Genomic DNA, 17,833 nt, shown 5'->3' with positions numbered 1-17,833 from the left:
GAAGTACTAAGCCAGGCTTTCAATCAGTTGTCAGGCTCCGGAACTCACACTTTCAGCCACTACATGATACTGCTTTGCTATCTTTTAGGAAACTATGTTAGTCTATCTCAGGAAGACTCACATAGTTTTCTTTCTTTCTTTCTTTTTTTAAAAAGGCTGTCTTTTCCCCCATCAATGTTTTTTGAAGGATCCCAAATTAGAGTCCCACAGAGGCAGACAGCAGTACTTGACAATAGGGACGTTTAAGGTTAATGTTGGATTCTACTGTCTTTTTGCTACATGACCTAGGGAAAGATAATTAACCTAGATTGCTTCCAAGGGTTAAATAACCCATTTAGTTATACTATGTAAACTATCTCTTAGTGATTGAAAGCACACTGTTACTAATTGACTCTTGGTATGAAGTGCTTTTTTTTCTTTCCCTTCAAGATACATACCTTTCCAGTTAAAGTTGAGAGATCATCTCCTCCGATTACTTTTATGTCCCCTGTTGACTGGTCATTCTAGTAAAAAAAACAAAACAAAACAAAAAAAAACAACTATATATATATATATACACACACACACACACACACGTATACGAATATCCTTATGTACACACACAAACTTCAAATTAAATGAGAACTAGAAGATTTGAGAAGTTAGCTATCTAATGTTCATAGCATTATGATATTCTAAATGACATGAATTATAAGAATTAGGTTTCCTGAAATGAATGACTAGAAAACTTTCAAGTAGAGATTAGTAAAAATTAAAAAGTCCTAATTGGCCATTACTGATTTGATGTTTTTAAGAGTCCTAAAAAATAGGTTACATTCATTTTTAAGTGGGCAGTATTATAACAGCCACCCATCTTCAATCACAGCGATTTCTGAATTGTGAGGGAAGTTATTAGCATGACAGGTGTCTGGTTCTGGCCCTGTACGATTCCCATGAGTCAAGCAAATTGTAAGGGCTGGTCTATATCACATCCAACCCCAAGGTATGTCCCTCAAAAGTCTAGCCCAGGCCCAGTCATTTTCAGCATTGTCTGGGAAACCAGGTCTGATTAGTAGTCCTTTAAGGAATACCTTAGGCTCCCATTTTCCTGCTACCACAGAATCCAATAAAACCCTTACAGGAGATTCAATGGGAAATGCTCAACACCCACTGCAGTTGGTGGTGACAATGACCATAATTTGGCTGTGCTGGATTCAGGACAGAAAATTTGGGTGAAAGAGCAGGTGAACAAAAGAGCTTCGACTTGCCCTTGCAGAGAGCAAGCCATACCATACTATAAAGCCACAGCAATTACAACGGTGCAGTACCAGCACAGTAAATGAACAAACTAGAGCCCAGAAACAGACCCAGAAATATATGAGGATTTAGTATACAATAAAGATGGTATTTCGAGTCAGTAGGGAAAAGATGAATTATTCAATAAATGATGTTTGGTCAACTAGTTACCCATTTGGGAAAAAATAAAAGTATGGTCCCTACCTCACAGCATACACAAAAATAAATTCCAGATGGATTAAAATCTAAATGTAAAAAATAAAGCCATAAGTGGACTGGAAGAAAATATAGAAGAATTTTTTTTAACATCCATAGAAAGGGTAAAAACCCAGGCATGACATGAATCAAAACTGAAAAAGTTCTGTAACGAATACCCCCTTTTATATATTGGGCTCCAACAATAAGAACCCATAGGAAAATGGAGAATGAACACAAATAGACAAGTTATAGAAGAGAAGGCCATAAGGTATAAAATTATATCTATCTGAGAAACAAACACTAAAACAATGAGATTCTACTGTTCACCCACCCGTACTGGCAAAACTGAAGCCTGATAATATGCTGAGGGGAAATAAGCACTCTTGTTGGTGAGAGTATTAATTGGCATAGCCTCTTTTGTTAAAATTGCAATACGCATGTCACTTAACCCAGTAATCCCACTTCTGGGAATCAATGCTACAAAAACACTGACAAGTATACAAAGATACATTAAAGAGTGTTCACTGGGCCAGGTGCGGTGGCTTCATGCCTGTAATCCCAGCACTTGGGGAGGTGGAGGTGAGAGGATCGTTTGACCCCAGGAATTCAAGGCCAGACTGATAAACACAGCAAGACCCTGTCTTTCTTTTTATTATTATTATGAAAAAAAAAAGTTCACTGTACCAGTTGTTCACAAAAACGAACTAACATGTACATTAACAGGGAACCATTTAAATTAATCAAGTTCATCTACACAATGTAATACCATGCAACTATTAAAAAGCACCTGGTAATCCAATGCACACTGAGACAGAATAATGCTATTAAAAACACCAAGGAGTGGAACACTGTGTTGCCTATGACACCATTTTTATTCAACATTTAAACAAATTTGTAACAGCAATTGCATGAGTAGTGAGAATGGGGTTTATGAGACTTTTCACTTCTATGTGCTTCTATTTTTGTTATGCTTCTACATATACATCCATTTATTATGGAGTATTACTTTCGAAAAACACAAATGGGCCAGTATTGTTTGGTGTTGCAAAGTGAGCATATGACTTCTGATATCAACCTTTGCGTATTACTTCTCATTTTAGGGAAATTACAGACATCCCTCATTCACTAACTTAAAACTCAGCATTTCAAACATACAGAATTGATGGGGAAAAAAAAAAGAAAAAGAAAGAAATAAAAAAGAAAGAAAAGACAACAAGCTTCAGATGACAGTGACTCACACCAAATTATTTACACTGTAAAGCCTGTTAAATAGTGACATCTTCTGGAGACACTTGGTATTACAGTCTGACTCCAGTTGATCTCTTTTTACAGAGACAAGAGGAATAAAGGAAAAAATACTCAAGAACTGAAAGTATGGAGTTATGGAAAAATTGCTGTGATCCAAAGGCTATGGTGATAGGACAAGAAACAAGAGAACTCCAAGAAGTAAGACACTGCTGTTCTATTAGCATCCAAACCTTCATATTCTTGTTTGCCCCAAGGCTTTTTTAAAAAATAGAGACAGGATCTCACTATTTTGCCCAGGCTGGTCTTAAACTCCTGGACTCAAGCGATCCTCCTGCCTCAGCCTCCTAAAATGCTGAGATTACAGGCTTGAGTCATCATACCTAGCTATTTATTTTTTCTTAACTCTTTCGCCTGGCCTATAGCCACCATGGAAGCTAATAAAGAATATTAATTTAAGAGTAATGGTATAGTTCACTACATTGGAATACAGGTATAAGTGCCTACATTGTATATGGATGGCATATATGGATCAATTACACCACCTGGGTGGCCAAAGGAACTGCGCAAACCTTCCTCCTTGGCTGTCTGGAACAAGCTTCCCACTAGATCCCTTCACTGAGTGCCTCCCTCATCTTTAATTATGGTTAAGTCTAGGAAAACAGGATTGGCAAAGGTGAGGGGAAAGCTTCCTCCAGAGTTGCTCTACCCTCTCCTCTACCATCCTATCTCCTCGCTCCTCTCAGCCAAGGAGTCCAATCTGTCCTGAACTCAAGAGTGTCACTGTCAACTACATAAAATTGCCAGAGCAGCTCTTTGGGACTGCAAACACATACCCTTAATGTCTTTATTTCTATTTTGTCTACCTCTTCAGTCTAGGTGAAAAAATAAGGATAATAGGGAAGAACTTTATTTATGCCTACTTGTCCGCCCCTAGGAATTTTGAAAACCTCTAGGTAGCAATAAGAACTGCAGCATGGTATAGGAAAAGAGGAGGAAAAGCTGTATAGAAGTGCATAATAAATGGGCTGGAAAAGAACTGCTTTGAACAAACAGGGAGGTTGAACTATAAGGAGAGAAAGCAGAGAGGCTAATCAACAAGGCTGGGTTCCCAAGAGGGCATGATGAGAATATTACCGAGGTAGGAAGTCCTGGCTCCATGTCCCCTTAGTGGCTTAGTACTATGCAGCTTGCTTTCTGCAGTGAACTTCAGACCTTTCTTTTAGGATCCTAGAATGGAATTTTTTTATTGGAAAACAGTCATCCTCTCAACATTCAGGCAGGCCCCAAGTCTACCACACACAATCACATTTTCTCTTCATATCATAATCTCTCAACCATCCTCTGTCCTTTAACTGTTTTCTATACCCTGATCAAATGCCAACAAAAGTGAGAATGTTAGAATCACATATTTTTAGAGGTAGACTGTATCTCAGATAAAAAAAAAATGGCAGATATTCCATTTTCCAAAATATGTATGCAGAAAAAATAAGTATGGAAGGATATATGCTCAGGTAGTAAGTTTATTTACTTGTATTTTATGAATTCTTTTAAATAAACACATTACTTAAAAAAAAAAAAACTAAAAGTCTCTGTCAGTTAAAAAATGACATTGATGAAGCAGGGCCTTTACAGATCATCTAGTCCTACACTATCCCATACGGTAGCCACATGTGGCAATATAAATTACTTAAAAATTCAGTTCCTGTGTTGCACAAGATGTGTCAAGTGCTCAAAAGCCACATGTCACTAGTGGCTCTGTACCATACAGCAGAAGCATAAAAGATTTCCACCCTCAAAAAAAGTTCTATTGAACAGCATTGCTCTAATTAAATAAAAAATACCATTTAGCACAACACAGTAATAGAAAAGATTGAAGAGGTAGTGCTGATACTTAAAAACCTAGTATTTTCAGCCAGGCATGGTGGCTCCTGCCTGTAATCCTAGCACTTTGGGAGGCTGAGGTGGGAGGATCACTTAAGCCCAGGAGTTCTAGACCAGCCTGGGCAACAGGGTGAAACCCAGTCTCTACAAAAAATACAAAAAATTAGCTGGGCGTGGTGGCATGCGCCTGTAGTCCCAGCTACTTGGGAGGCTGAGGTGGGAGATCACCTGAGCCTGGGAGGTCAAGACTGCAGTGAGGTGAGATTGCACCACTACACTCCAGCCTGGGTGACAGAGTGAGACCCTGTCTCAAAAACAAACAAACAAACAAAAAACAAACAAACATCACCTGGTATTTTTAAGTACACTATTTTCAAACATTCAGAAGTTATTTCATCCTATCTTCATGGTTTCCATTCTATGCCTGGTTTGGGATTAGGATCTGATAAAATAAACGTGTGCAACAGAACCACTTCTCATGGCTGTATAACAGATAATCAATATGTATCTGCTGAATAAATTATTCAATTTTCTTAATTTTTTTTCACAAAATTGTGGTTTCAAGGGACCAGACTTGAATACTACACTTCATGTTCTAAGAATCAGGGGACTTATATAAAACCTCAGTTGCCTGATAAGGACTATATCAAAGTGAAAAGCCATGGGAAAGAACTAGAAAGTACACTTTTGAACCTAGTTCTGTAGTTTCCTTATGCCACAGATAATACACATTCCCATTCCTGTCAAATTTTGTATCTCACCCCTGTCTATGGTCTCAATTCAATAAATAGGAGAAGGGCATGAATTTGCTTTGGTTGGTAGGTAGGTTGGTAGGTAGGCAGGCAGGCAGGCAGGCAGGCAGGCAGGCAGGCAGGCAGACAGACAGACAGACAGACAGATAGATAGATAGATAGATAGATACAAAGATGGAGACAGATGGAAATAGAGACAGATTTGCAGAAGATAAGTTCTAGGTAAATTAGTGTCAACATCAAAGTGGTATACCTACATCTAACTATTCTGGAGAGAAAAGTATACCTCAAAGAAATTGATTAAATACATACAGAGAAAAAGTTTAAGCTGAAAGCTACTGCCCTCTTATATGAGACACTTTAAGAAACTACTTGGGCGGCAAGTGAGAAAATGGGGAGATGTAGCTCAGAGGATACAAAGTAGCAAATATGTAGGATGAACAAGTCTAGAAATATAATGTACAACATGAGGTATATAGGTAATAAAATTGTGCTGTATTTGGGATTCACACTAAATGAGATTTTAAGCTCCTCTTGCCACCAAAAAAAAAAAAAGGGTAACTATGTGAATTGAGGGATATGTTAATTTGCTTCATCGCAGTAATCTTTTAACCATCTGTATGTATCCCATAACATCATGTTGTATATGTTAAATATACAGACTACAATTTAAAATAAAAAACTACTCCAAAATTTTCTGCATTTTTAATATGCTCACTCAAAGACAGTATTAATTTGCATCTTTGATGTTAAACAGATAGCCTAATCAAGTCACTATCAAGATCAAGACTAAAGCTACAGCTTTTCTCTTTTGATGCTTTTGAGATACACGTGTGTGTGTGTGTATTTTAAGTTATCGTTTTGGCCAGGTGCAACGGCTGACATCTGTAACCTCAGCACTTTGGGAGACCAAGGCAGAAGGATTGCTTGAGACCAGGAATTTGAGACCAGCATAGCAAGACCCTATCTCTACAAATTAAAAAAAAAAAAATTAGTCAGGGGTAATGGCATGTGCTTGTAGTCCCAGATACTTGGGAGGCTGAGGCAGAGGATCCCTTGAGCCCAGGAGTTCAAAGCTGCAATGAGCTATGACTGTGCCACTGCATTCCAGTCTGGGCAACAGAGCAAGACCTTGTCTCAAAAAAAATTTCTAATTAAAGATAAAGAGTTATAGTTTTATGAACCTTGACTGCAACTGAGGGAAAAAGTCCCATAATTGGCAAAATGAATTCTGTCTGCTTACAAAACTTCTGACTAATAGAGAATGAATAATAGGAAGCCCATATTAGAGGATCCACATCAGTTAAAAAGTTTTTCCAGATAAGAGTGACTCTGAGTTCTACAGAGTTAAAAGATTGGGTTCAAATCAAAGACTTGTATGATCTTGAGTAAGTTACTTAATCCCTCTGTGACTCACTGTTCTCAAATGTAAATGGAGATAATTTGTAACTCAAAAAAAAATAAAAATGAAAAAGTTTTCTCTAAGATTGCAAATCCTAAGGATAATTTCATTTTAGTATCAGTCATTTAGTCTGAATACACCATAATGCAGACTAATTTTCCCTCTGCTTAAGGTCCACACAAAAACATTTCCAATAAAATTTACTTGTGTATCAAGTTTTCCTCCTGAGGCTTCATTGTTTCTTTGGTAAAAATAAATAAATAAAAATTTAAAAACCACTAGACTGGGTACAGTGGCCCATGCCTGTAATCTCACTTAGGGAAGCCAAGGCAGTTGGATTGTTTGAGCCCAGGAGTTTGAGATCAACCTGGGCAACATGGCAAAACCTTGTTTCTACAAAAAAAAAATACAAAAATTAATCAGGTACGGTGGCACACACCTGTGGTCCCCGCTACTCGAGAGTGAGGTGGGAAGATTGCTTGAGCCCAAGCAGAGGTTGCAGTGAACCAAGATGGCACCACTGCACCCCAGCCTGGGTGACAGAGCAAGATCCTGTCTCAAAAAAAAAAACCAAAACCAAAAACAAAAAATCACTGACCAGGCACGGTGGCTCACGCCTGTAATCCCAGCACTTTGGGAGGCCGAGGCGGGTGGATCACCTGAGGTCAGGAGTTCTAGACCAGTCTGGCCAACATGGTGAAATCCCGTCTCAACTAAAAATACAAAAATTAGCTGGGAATGGTGGCAGGCTCCTGTAATCCCAGCTACTTGGGGGGCCAAGGCAGGAGAATAGCTTGAACCTGGGAGGCAGAGGTTGCAGTGAGCTGAGATCATGCCATCGCACTCCAGCCTGGGGGTCAAGAGCGAGACTTCGTCTCAAAAAAAAAAAAAAAAATCACTATAAAATTGAAATAAATTCACAACAAAGGAAATACATTTGCATACTTAACCTTCTTTTTATTTATTTACTTATTTTTAATATTTTGAGATGGCATCTCGCTACGTTGCCTAGGCTGGTCTTGAACTCCTGGGTTCAAGCCATCCTCCCGTCTTGACTTCCCAAAGTACTGGGATTACAGGTGTGAGCCACCATGCCCAGCCCATATTTAACTTTCACTTTCTGAATATCACAGGACAGAAAAGATCATCAAATATATAGTACTATATTTCATTGCTCTAAGATGCACATTCACACTTTATTAATAATAGCTCTAACTTGATGTATTACAATTGATGACAATTTACAATTATAACTGGTAGTGTTTCTTTCTTGGCAGTATGAAAAATAGTGTTAAGCCTTAAAATCAGCAGCATCTTTAATTTAATGAAATAGGTATTTGGAATCCCCAGGCAATTTCCCATCTAGGCACTAGGTAAATAAAATCCTACCTAGCTACTTGGATTAAGAGTACGCATGTGTGTGTGTACACAGAGAATTCTTTAGAATATTCTAAATAAAAAGTGGCAGTGATATTTGGAATGACTGAAATCCTTTATAATTTTCTGCAGTTGTGTTTTCTTTCTTATTTTTTTAAGACAGGGTCTCCCTCTGTCTCAAACTCCTGCAGTCTCAAACTCCTGGGCTCAAGGGATGCTCCAGCCTCTACCTCCCAAATAGCTGGGACTATACGTACACGCCACCATGTGCAACCAAATCTTTTTGTGTAGAGATGAGGTCTCATTATGTTGCCTAGGCTGGTCTCAAACTCCTGGCCTCGAGTGACGCTCCCACCTCGATCTCCCAAAGCACTGGAATTACGTGTGCCACTGTACCCAGCCGTATGTTTTCTAATAAGCATGTTTTCTTTAATAAGAAAAATGGAGTTTTTATTTCCAAAAAAAAAATAGATGGGTGTGTTTATATCATAATGCTTCTTTATACAGTCTGGAAACATTTAACAGTTCATAGAATATTTCTTTAGGATTTAGTATGGATCAGCCAGATTTTAACTCACTATTTCAAACTGGTCAAGATCAGCATGTAAAAATCATACTAACATCAATGTTATTGATGCTGCAAACAATTTAAAATTTCCATTTTACAGTTTTTCCAAATTAAACTGCCTAATGTTTTATATGCATATATGAATATCTTACATGACAAGCTGCTGAATTATTAAACAGGGTAGAAATGTTACCTCAAGCTGGGCATGGTGACTCAAGCCTATAATCCCAGCACTTTTAGAGGCTGAGGTGGGAAGACTGCTTAAGCCCAGGAGTTTGGGATCAGTCTGGGCAACATAGTAAGACCCAATCTCTACAAACATAAAAAAAATTAGCCACTCATGGTGGTGCACACCTGTAGTCCCAGCTACTCGGGAGGCTAAGGTGGGAAAATCACTTGAGCCCAGAAGGTCAAGGCCACAGTGAGCTGTGATCTTGCTACTGCATTCCAGCCTGGGTGACAGAATGAGACCTTGTCTTTAAAAAAAAAAAAAAAAAAGTTACTTCAAACCAACAGATATTTTTATTTTTATTATTTGTAGAGATAGCGTGTCACTGTGTTGCCCAGGCTGGTCTCAAACCCCTGGCCTCCTGTAATTCTGCTGTCTTAGCCTTCGAAAGCACTGAGATTACAGGCATGAGCCATCACCAAATCAAGAGATATTATCAGAAGAGCTTTCTCAATTTCTACTGTTTAACAGTATATCTTCCTTGCATAGCCTTATAAATATACTAAAAAGCTTGGAATTGTACCATTAAAACATGTGATTATTATATTATATAAAATATACCCCAGTAAAGCCTTTTTAAAAAAATTAACATGTCGGCCGGGCTCAGTGGCTCACCCTTATAATCCCAGCACTTTGGGAGGCCGAGGTGGGTGGATCACCTGAGGTCAGGGGTTCGAGACCAGCCTGACCAACAAGGTGAAACTCCGTCTCTACTAAAAATACAAAAATTAGCCGGGCATGGTGGCAGGCACCTGTAGTCCCACCTACTCAGGAGGTTGAGACAGGAGAATCACTTGAACCTGGGAGGCAGAGGTTGCAGTGAGCTACGATCACGCCACTGCACTCCAGCGTGGGCAACGGAGTGAGACTCCATCTCAAATAAATAAATAAAATAAAATAAAATAAAATAAAATGCCGGGCGCGGTGGCTCACACCTGTAATCCCAGCACTTTGGGAGGCCAAGGAGGGTGGATCATGAGGTCAGGAGATCAAGACCATCCCGGCTAACACAGTGAAACCCCGTCTCTACTAAAAATACAAAAAATTAGCCGGGCGTGGTGGCAGGCGCCTGTAGTCCCAGCTACGTGGCAGTCTGAGGCAGGAGAACAGTGTGAAACCAGGAGGCGGAGCTTGCAGTGAGCCGAGATCATGCCACTTCACTCCAGCCTGGGTGACGGAGCAAGACTCCATCTCAAAAAATAAAATAAAATAAATAAATTAATTAATTAAATATGTAAATAAATACTAAGAAAAGTATATCTACATAGAATTTCACATAAAATAAATTGTTTTCTATGTGAAAATTAACCTAAAAATATGCTTTGCTTATGTTTAAGATGTCATGCTTTTTATCAATTGAGGAGTTCAGCTTAATAATCCTCTAAGATCTAAAACAGGAAAAAAAGTAAAAGTAGAAAATGGAAATAAAATGTCAAAGTGCTTCTACCACTCAAAATTGGTCTTATAACTATAAAATGATTTTTAAAAGAAAATGTTAAAGTTAAACTCCCCTAATTTTTTTGCTCGTTTTTGCTTATCTAAAATAACATTCTACACAAATCCCCAAAGATTAGTCATAACGTAACAAGACTGATTAAGACTGATGGGGATTGGGAAGGAGGCTATAGAAAACCAAAAAGATAAATCATACCATGAACTCTAAGTACACACTTTGACTCTAAGCAGCAATGTATTAAAGGCTGGCCAGTTATACTTCCAGCAACTATACTGACTAGAATGAAGTCCTAGTGTAAACCATCAATTAACCAATCAATCAATAACTTTTGTTGAGTAAAAGTCTAAATTTTGTGTTTAAACAAGTCTTTAATTCAAGCAAGACTTTAACAAGTTAAAAGGAGCTTATGGGTAGGAAGTAATGTTATGATGTATGGGCATAAAGGGTTTTAATGGGATAGGGAAAATGTCTATAATAATACTTAAATGGCTGCCCAATCACCTACAGGACTGATGTAAACATGGAAAAGGTCAAAAACTTGGGTCACTCAAACAGATGATTAATGGAGAGGATGAGGTTGAAGGTTAAATGTAGATAAGTGGTCTTACTCTCAATAAAAATGTGAACATAAGGCGAGTTTCTACAAAGATGGACAAGACTCATTCATGAAACAGCAAAAGCTGGACATTTGTTCTCATCTTTGAAGAGTATGAAAAATTCCTATTTTAAAGGAAAATAGTAACTCACAGGAAATACCAACCCAACATAAAATCAGAAACAATAGTCTAAAGTAATAAAAATCAAACATCTGCACTATCAAATTATGAATGAAATTCACTTGTAAAGATCACACTGATTTTGTTTCATCCACAGTGTCAACGTTGTGATGCACTTCAATTGTGTGACACAGGCAGAGTGACTGTGGATCAAAAGTGGCTTCTGGTATACCCATACTCTCTCGGGTATACCTGCACTCCCCTTTCTTAAGTGTGTTTAAAAAAAAAAAGTGGTTTCTTCAATTTGCCAATGCTCTAGCTCTCCATGTGCTTTCTAGGAAACAAGTGTTGACCCACCTTATTTGTCAAACCTAGCTCCAAAGGACTTTTGACTCCCCCCAAACCAATGTAGCTCAAGAGATGGTATCTGCCACTAGTATGTATGTATAGTGAAAACAGCATCCCAAGTCCCAACAGCAATTCCTAAAAGAAGTTTATTAAAAAAACACACACATACCTGTAAAATAAGTACATATCCTCCAAGGTGACTAATTTTAAAAAGACAGTATTGGCTTTGATGTAAACTACTAGTGAATATGTTAGAAAAATCTCACTGTAACCAAGTGAAATGAATGCCAGTATAGTTTGCAGAGATTCAAAGAAAATATAAGAAAACCTACTGTTGCCATTAAAAAGAATCATATATTAAATATACTCACACAATAGCTCTTCAGTCTGATAAAATCTACAGTCATAGGAATGGATCTATCACTATTTCTATTCAGTGCTTTGATGTAATCCAGCAGGTCAGCAAAGAATTTATAGCCCCCCTTGAGCACACAGAGGGCTACAATGTGATGGCCTCCCATCTCCTTCATCACATCTCGAGCAAGACGTTCAGTCCTAAAGAAATAAAATCGGGAATTTAATAGAAAGTTTCATACATTAAACTTTATAACAAACACCTCTTAGTCATTAAACTTCCACACCAGCCTGGAAATTAGCCATGCATGGTAGTATGTACTTGCAGTCCCAGCTACTTGAGACGTGAGGTGGGAAAATCACTTTATTGCAGGATGTTGAGGCTGGAGTGAACTGTGATTGTGCCACTGCATTCTAGCCTGGACAACAAAGCAAGACCTTGTCTCAAAAAAATGCATTAAAAATTTTAAAAAATCTTCCAAGTAACACATCCTTTGCCCCCATGTTTCATAAGGTAAAAAATTTGATACCTTCAAAAAAACCAAGCATACCACTATCATAATTTTTTTTTAATGCAAATAAAAACAAGATATCATTTTCACCCATTAGACTGGCAGGTTCTGATTAAATGAAATTTCTTGGACAATATACAATATTAAAAGAGACTGTAGAAACCGGGCCAGTGGCTCACGCCTATAATCCCAGCACTTTGGGAGGCTGAGGTGGGCCAGATCACTTGAACCCAGGAGTTCAAGACCAGCCTGGGTAACAAGGCGAACCCTATTTCTACAAAATAAAAATAGTAGCTGGCAGTGGTGGCGCACACCTATAGTCCCAGCTACTCAGGAGGCTGAGGTGGGAGGATCGCTTGAACCCAGGAGGTTGGGACTGCAGTGAGCTGTGATCATTCTGCTACACTCCAGCCTGGGCAACAGAGACCCTGTCTTTAAAAAAAAAAAAAAAAAAAAAAGAGACAAATTGTGAGGAAAAAGGCACTCTCATATAACATCAGGAGTATAAAATGATTCAGTTTCTTAGAGGATAATTTGGCAATACCGAAATATTCAATAAACTCTTTCCCCCTGACCAGAATTTCCACTTGAATAAAGCTGAACAAATACCAAACATGTAAAAGAATGTTTCTTCTAGTACAGTTTGTAAGAACAAGATAGTGTCTATCAATAGTGAACTGGTTAAATCAGTTATGGTATCTCCATAAGATGGAATGCTATGCAACCTTTAAAATATATTAGATAGCTCTAGATGCACTGATATTAAAAGTGTCCAATAACATTTAAAACTATACTCATATGTTAAAATATAAATACATATATGCATAGTTAGAATATTTTGTAACACAAATATTTTGATACTATAATTTTAAAATAAAAACACAGAATAGCCAGACATACAAGGCAAGCATTCAATACCAGGTAAGGTTTTTCACTGTAATTGACTTAACAGAAAATTTTCAAGCTAGATGTGCATAATAATAAAAATCTGACTTTGCCTTCATGTGATTCAGCCCCAGCCCATTATCCTGTTTAGAACTGAGAAATGCAAGACTCTGGCTAGAGTTCCTTCTTTCATCTCCCTTCAATGTTTACTTTGTTCTGGTCCTTACAGAGTCCCACTATACCACAACTGATACTAAGTAATTAGTAAGGCCCTCCTCTCTTTTTTTAATAAAGAATATTTTAACAATAGAAAGCATCTATTATTTAATAAGTTGGCCTAGTTTATGTTCAAATAGCAAGTACTCAGTTGCTGACATTTGAAATTAACATAAGAAAAAGTAAAAAACCTCATTTTAAGATCTTACTTACCTGTCCATAATTAGTCCATGAGGAATAAACACCCTTTCCAAATCCTCAGCATAATGATTAGGTATGCAGAATAAATCAAGGTCATAACCTGGTTCATCATCACTAATCTGAAAAAGAAATATAGCTGTTTCAATGAGAGCATTATGGGATACAAACATTTGATTGGATTTAGATGTTAAAAAATAACCTTAGTCTATCAGAGAAATTTGAGTATAAGATGATATTAGTAACTGTTAACTTTGTAGGTATTATAATGAATTATATAAGAAAACAACAGGCCAGGCGCGTTGGTTCACACCTGTAATCCCAGCACTTTGGGAGGCTGCCTGCCTGAGCTCAGGAGTTCGAGACCAGCCTTGGCAACATGGCAAAATCCCATCTTTACTAAAAATACAAAAAACTTAGCCGGGTGTGGTGACACATGCCTGTAGTACCAGCTACTTGGGAGGTTGAGGCAGGAGAATCACTTGCACCTGGGAGATGAAGGTTGCAGTGAGCCAAGAATAATGCACCACTTCACTCCAGCCTGGGAAACAGAGCAAGACTCTGTCTCAAAAACAAACAAACAAACAAACAAACAAACAAACAAACAAAAAACAGGCCGGGCGCAGTGGCTCAGGTCTGTAATCCCAGCACTTTGGGAGGCCGAGGCGGGCAGACCACCTGAGGTCAGGAGTTTGAGACCAGCCTGGCCAACATGGTGAACACCCCCGTCTCTACTAAAAATACAAAAATTAGCCGGGCATGGTGGCAGGCGCCTGTAATCTCAGCTACTTGGGAGGCTGAGGCAGGAGAATTGCTTGTACCCGGGAGGCAGAGGTTGCAGTGAGCTGAGATCACGCCACTGCACTCCAGCCTGGGGGACAAGAGTGAGATTTCGTCTCAAAAAAAAAAAAAAAGAAAAAATCAAAAACCCACCACTTAACTATATGTCTTAGTCATCTTAGTCAAGAATATAGAAGTCAAGTGATATGATACGGAATTTCCTTTAGGTCACAAAGAGAAAAAGAAAAATTTTAAAGAGCTAAGACAAATGCAGCAAAATCTTAATATTTAATAATATTCTAAACATGGGTGATGATATATCGGTATTCACTATTCTCTCCACTTTTGAGTATGTTTGAAAATTTAGTAAAACAAATTTTAACACACTGCAGTCTAACAAGATAAAATATCACACAGAATAGGAAAAACTGGCATGGTGTGGTGGCTCACACTTGTAATCCCAGTGCTTTGGGTGGCTGAGACAGGAGAGTTGCTTGAGGCCAGGAGTTCGAGACCAACATGGGGAATGTAGCAAGACTCCATCCCTACAAAAAACTTTTTAAAAATTTGCCAGGCATGGTGGTGCACACCTGTAGTCCCAGCTACTCGGGAGGCTGAGGCAGAAGGAATCACTTGAGCCCAGGAGTTTGAGAATGCAGTGAGCTATGATCACACCACTGTACTCCAGCATGGGCAACAAAGACCCTATCTCAAAAAACAAAACAAAACAAAACAAGAAAAACTGCTGGCTGATGCAGTGGCTCATGCCTGTAATCCCAGTATTTTGGGAGACCCAGGTAGGTGGATCATCTGAGGTCAGGAGTTAGAGACCAGCCTGGCCAACATGGTGAAACCCCATCTCTACTAAAAATACAAAAACTAGCCAGGCATGTGGCACGCGCCTGGGGAGGCTGAAGCAGGAGGATCACTTGAGCCCAGGAGGTGGAGGTTGCAGTGAGCTGAGATCACACCACTGCACTGCAGCCTGGGTGACACAGCAATACCCTACCTGGAAAAAGAAAAGAAAAACTGCTGTCCCCCCTACCCCAATCCCAAATCCAAACAGCCTCTCTCATCTCACAGTAGGGGGGGAAAATCACCCAAAAAACCTAAGTGATCATTTGAAAACTCAAACTCTTAGAAGTCTAAGATTGTTACAGTCAACTAATGAAGTGCCATTATAAAAGATACTCTAATATTGTTTAAGTAGAACCACATATTGGTTGTCTTGGTATGTCTAGCCCCTGGCATACAAAATATTTAGTAACACTGATATGGTACCTGTGATGTGAAAATGTACTATGATTACAGCTTTATAAATACTATATATGTACCTATATACAGAAAAAAATACAACAAAATCATAAAAGCAATTATCTTTGAAAGAGGAGTTACAGCAATTTTATTTACTTCTTTATTACTTTGCTATATATTCTAAATTTTCTTCAATGAATATATACTACTTTTTAAAAAAAATTCAATGGTCTTTCTTATAAATTATCTTTGGCAGCACGTATTTTTATATATAGATATAAAATGTATGGGAAATTAACGGATACATTAAATTAAAGCAAAATATACAAACAAAAAATCAGAATACAAAGATAAAAAGATTGGGAAGGGAGGGAGGGAAAAAGGAGGAAGGGTGGGTAGGTATAGAGAAATATACCAAATAATGGTAAGAAGTGGGGTCTTGACAATTTCTACACTTTTTAAAAATTCTTTAATTAAAAAAATCCTTTTTTTTTTTTTTTTAGAGATGAAGTCTCCCTATGTTGCCCAGGCTGGTCTCGAATTCCTGGGATCAAGCGATCCTCCTGCCCCAGCCTCCCAAGGTGCTTGGATTACAGGTGTGAGCCACCACGCCTGGTCACTTTCTACACTTTAATATTTTTTTTTTTCATTTTCAATGTCATTTTTATTAATTTATAATGCCCATTCACCATTATATTCAAAGTCTATTTGAAGAAATAAACCAGAACGAATGAAATACTCTAGCTCACGTGATATTCAATACTAAATTACCTTTCAAATCACATTCAAGAAGCTGATGATATAAGCTTTGGCAATTTCCAAGAAATACTGGTCATACCATAATTAAATCTCAACATACCAGTTAGTACCTATTGAGCATCTCCTTTTACAACCTAAGCATTGTATTAGGTGCTTAAGTACAAGCAGCTTGACTTTTAATACATTTAAAAATACATATTTAAGACTTAAAATCTTATTTATGGAATTCAGTTATATTTTGAGGTTTCCAGTGCTGAGAAATCTGAGGTTTGTGTTGTCTTTCAGTCCCCAAAGCACAGTTCTGAGTTCTCAGACTTTGGTGGAACTTCATGTATTGCCAGGTTGGCCCATAATACCTGTGGGACAACTTCAGCCCCTGTGCACATGGCCAGGAGGCTGGCTTCAAACATTTTTAGGTAGGTGGACCAGGATATGCCCCTGGTCATGGCCAGGTGGGGGCGTAGTGCTACACAGCGGGAAGAAGTCAATATTGATTTGTTTTTAAACAAACATGTACTACTTTCATAAGCAGAAAAACTTTCTATTCTTGGGGGAAAAGATCATGCCAGATCCTCTAGGATTAAATGCTGATGCATCTGCTAAACCTTCACATTATATCAGAACATATTTACTATAGAAAGAATGAAAATGGGACATTTGTGTGTCACCTATATGAACATTCCAAAAATATTTTACAACAAGTAAGTATTTTATAAATTTTATGAACTGGCCAGGCGCGGTGGCTCACGCCTGTAATCCCAGCACTTTGGGAGGCCGAGGTGGGCGGATCATGAGGTCAGGAGATCAAGACCATCTTGGCCAACACAGTGAAACCCCATCTCTACTAAAAATACAAAAAATTAGCCAGGCGTGGTGGCAGGCGCCTGTAGTCCCAGCTACTTGGGAGGTTGAGGCAGGAGAATGGCAGGAACCTGGGAGGCGGAGCTTGCAGTGAGCCGAGATCGCGCCACTGCACTCCAGCCTGGGCGACAGAGCGAGACTCTGTCTCAAAAAATAATAAAATAAAATAAAATTTAAAAATTTTATGAACTGAAATTTAGTTCAAGTTTTGGGAAAATAACACACTTTGCTAGATATTATAAAAATGATACAATATGTATTCATTTCAGGCTCATCAGAATATATCTGTTATCACTTGACAAGAATGAAAATGCACCATTTTGTAGTGCTTTAAAATCAGAAAGATCCAGAGTACTAAAAATGACTTCTTCCTTGAAGCTTACTCACCAACTTCCTCCCAGTTACTCACTGCTTCTGCCACAAGCACAAACTAGGACCCAGCCAGAACTCCTTGAAATATACACTTGTAACGACTACGGCATCTATCAAAATGGTTCAGTGCCTGGCTACAGGTTCTGCAGATGGACTAAGAATTTCAAAAGTCTTGTTTGTTTCAAATGAAGC

The 17,833-nt window shown here is 38.3% G+C and overlaps 1 protein-coding gene across 1 annotated transcript in view; it reads right to left on the bottom strand.

Moving 5' to 3' along the window:
- Positions 1-17,833, bottom strand: part of HPRT1 (hypoxanthine phosphoribosyltransferase 1) — a 41,990-nt gene that overhangs the window by 14,372 nt on the left and 9,785 nt on the right. The window contains exons 2-4 of the mRNA XM_025372991.1: positions 13,631-13,737; positions 11,822-12,005; positions 438-503 (exon numbers count right to left, since the gene is read on the bottom strand). Coding sequence (XP_025228776.1) covers positions 438-503; positions 11,822-12,005; positions 13,631-13,737 — 357 coding nt within the window. The remainder of the gene's footprint in view (positions 1-437; positions 504-11,821; positions 12,006-13,630; positions 13,738-17,833) is intronic.

The sequence above is a fragment of the Theropithecus gelada genome, chromosome X (assembly GCF_003255815.1).
Source record: "Theropithecus gelada isolate Dixy chromosome X, Tgel_1.0, whole genome shotgun sequence".
Taxonomy (NCBI): Eukaryota; Metazoa; Chordata; class Mammalia; order Primates; family Cercopithecidae; genus Theropithecus; species Theropithecus gelada.
The sequence above is the reverse complement of the archived record's forward strand: the minus strand, read 5'-3'. Positions and strand labels throughout refer to the sequence as shown.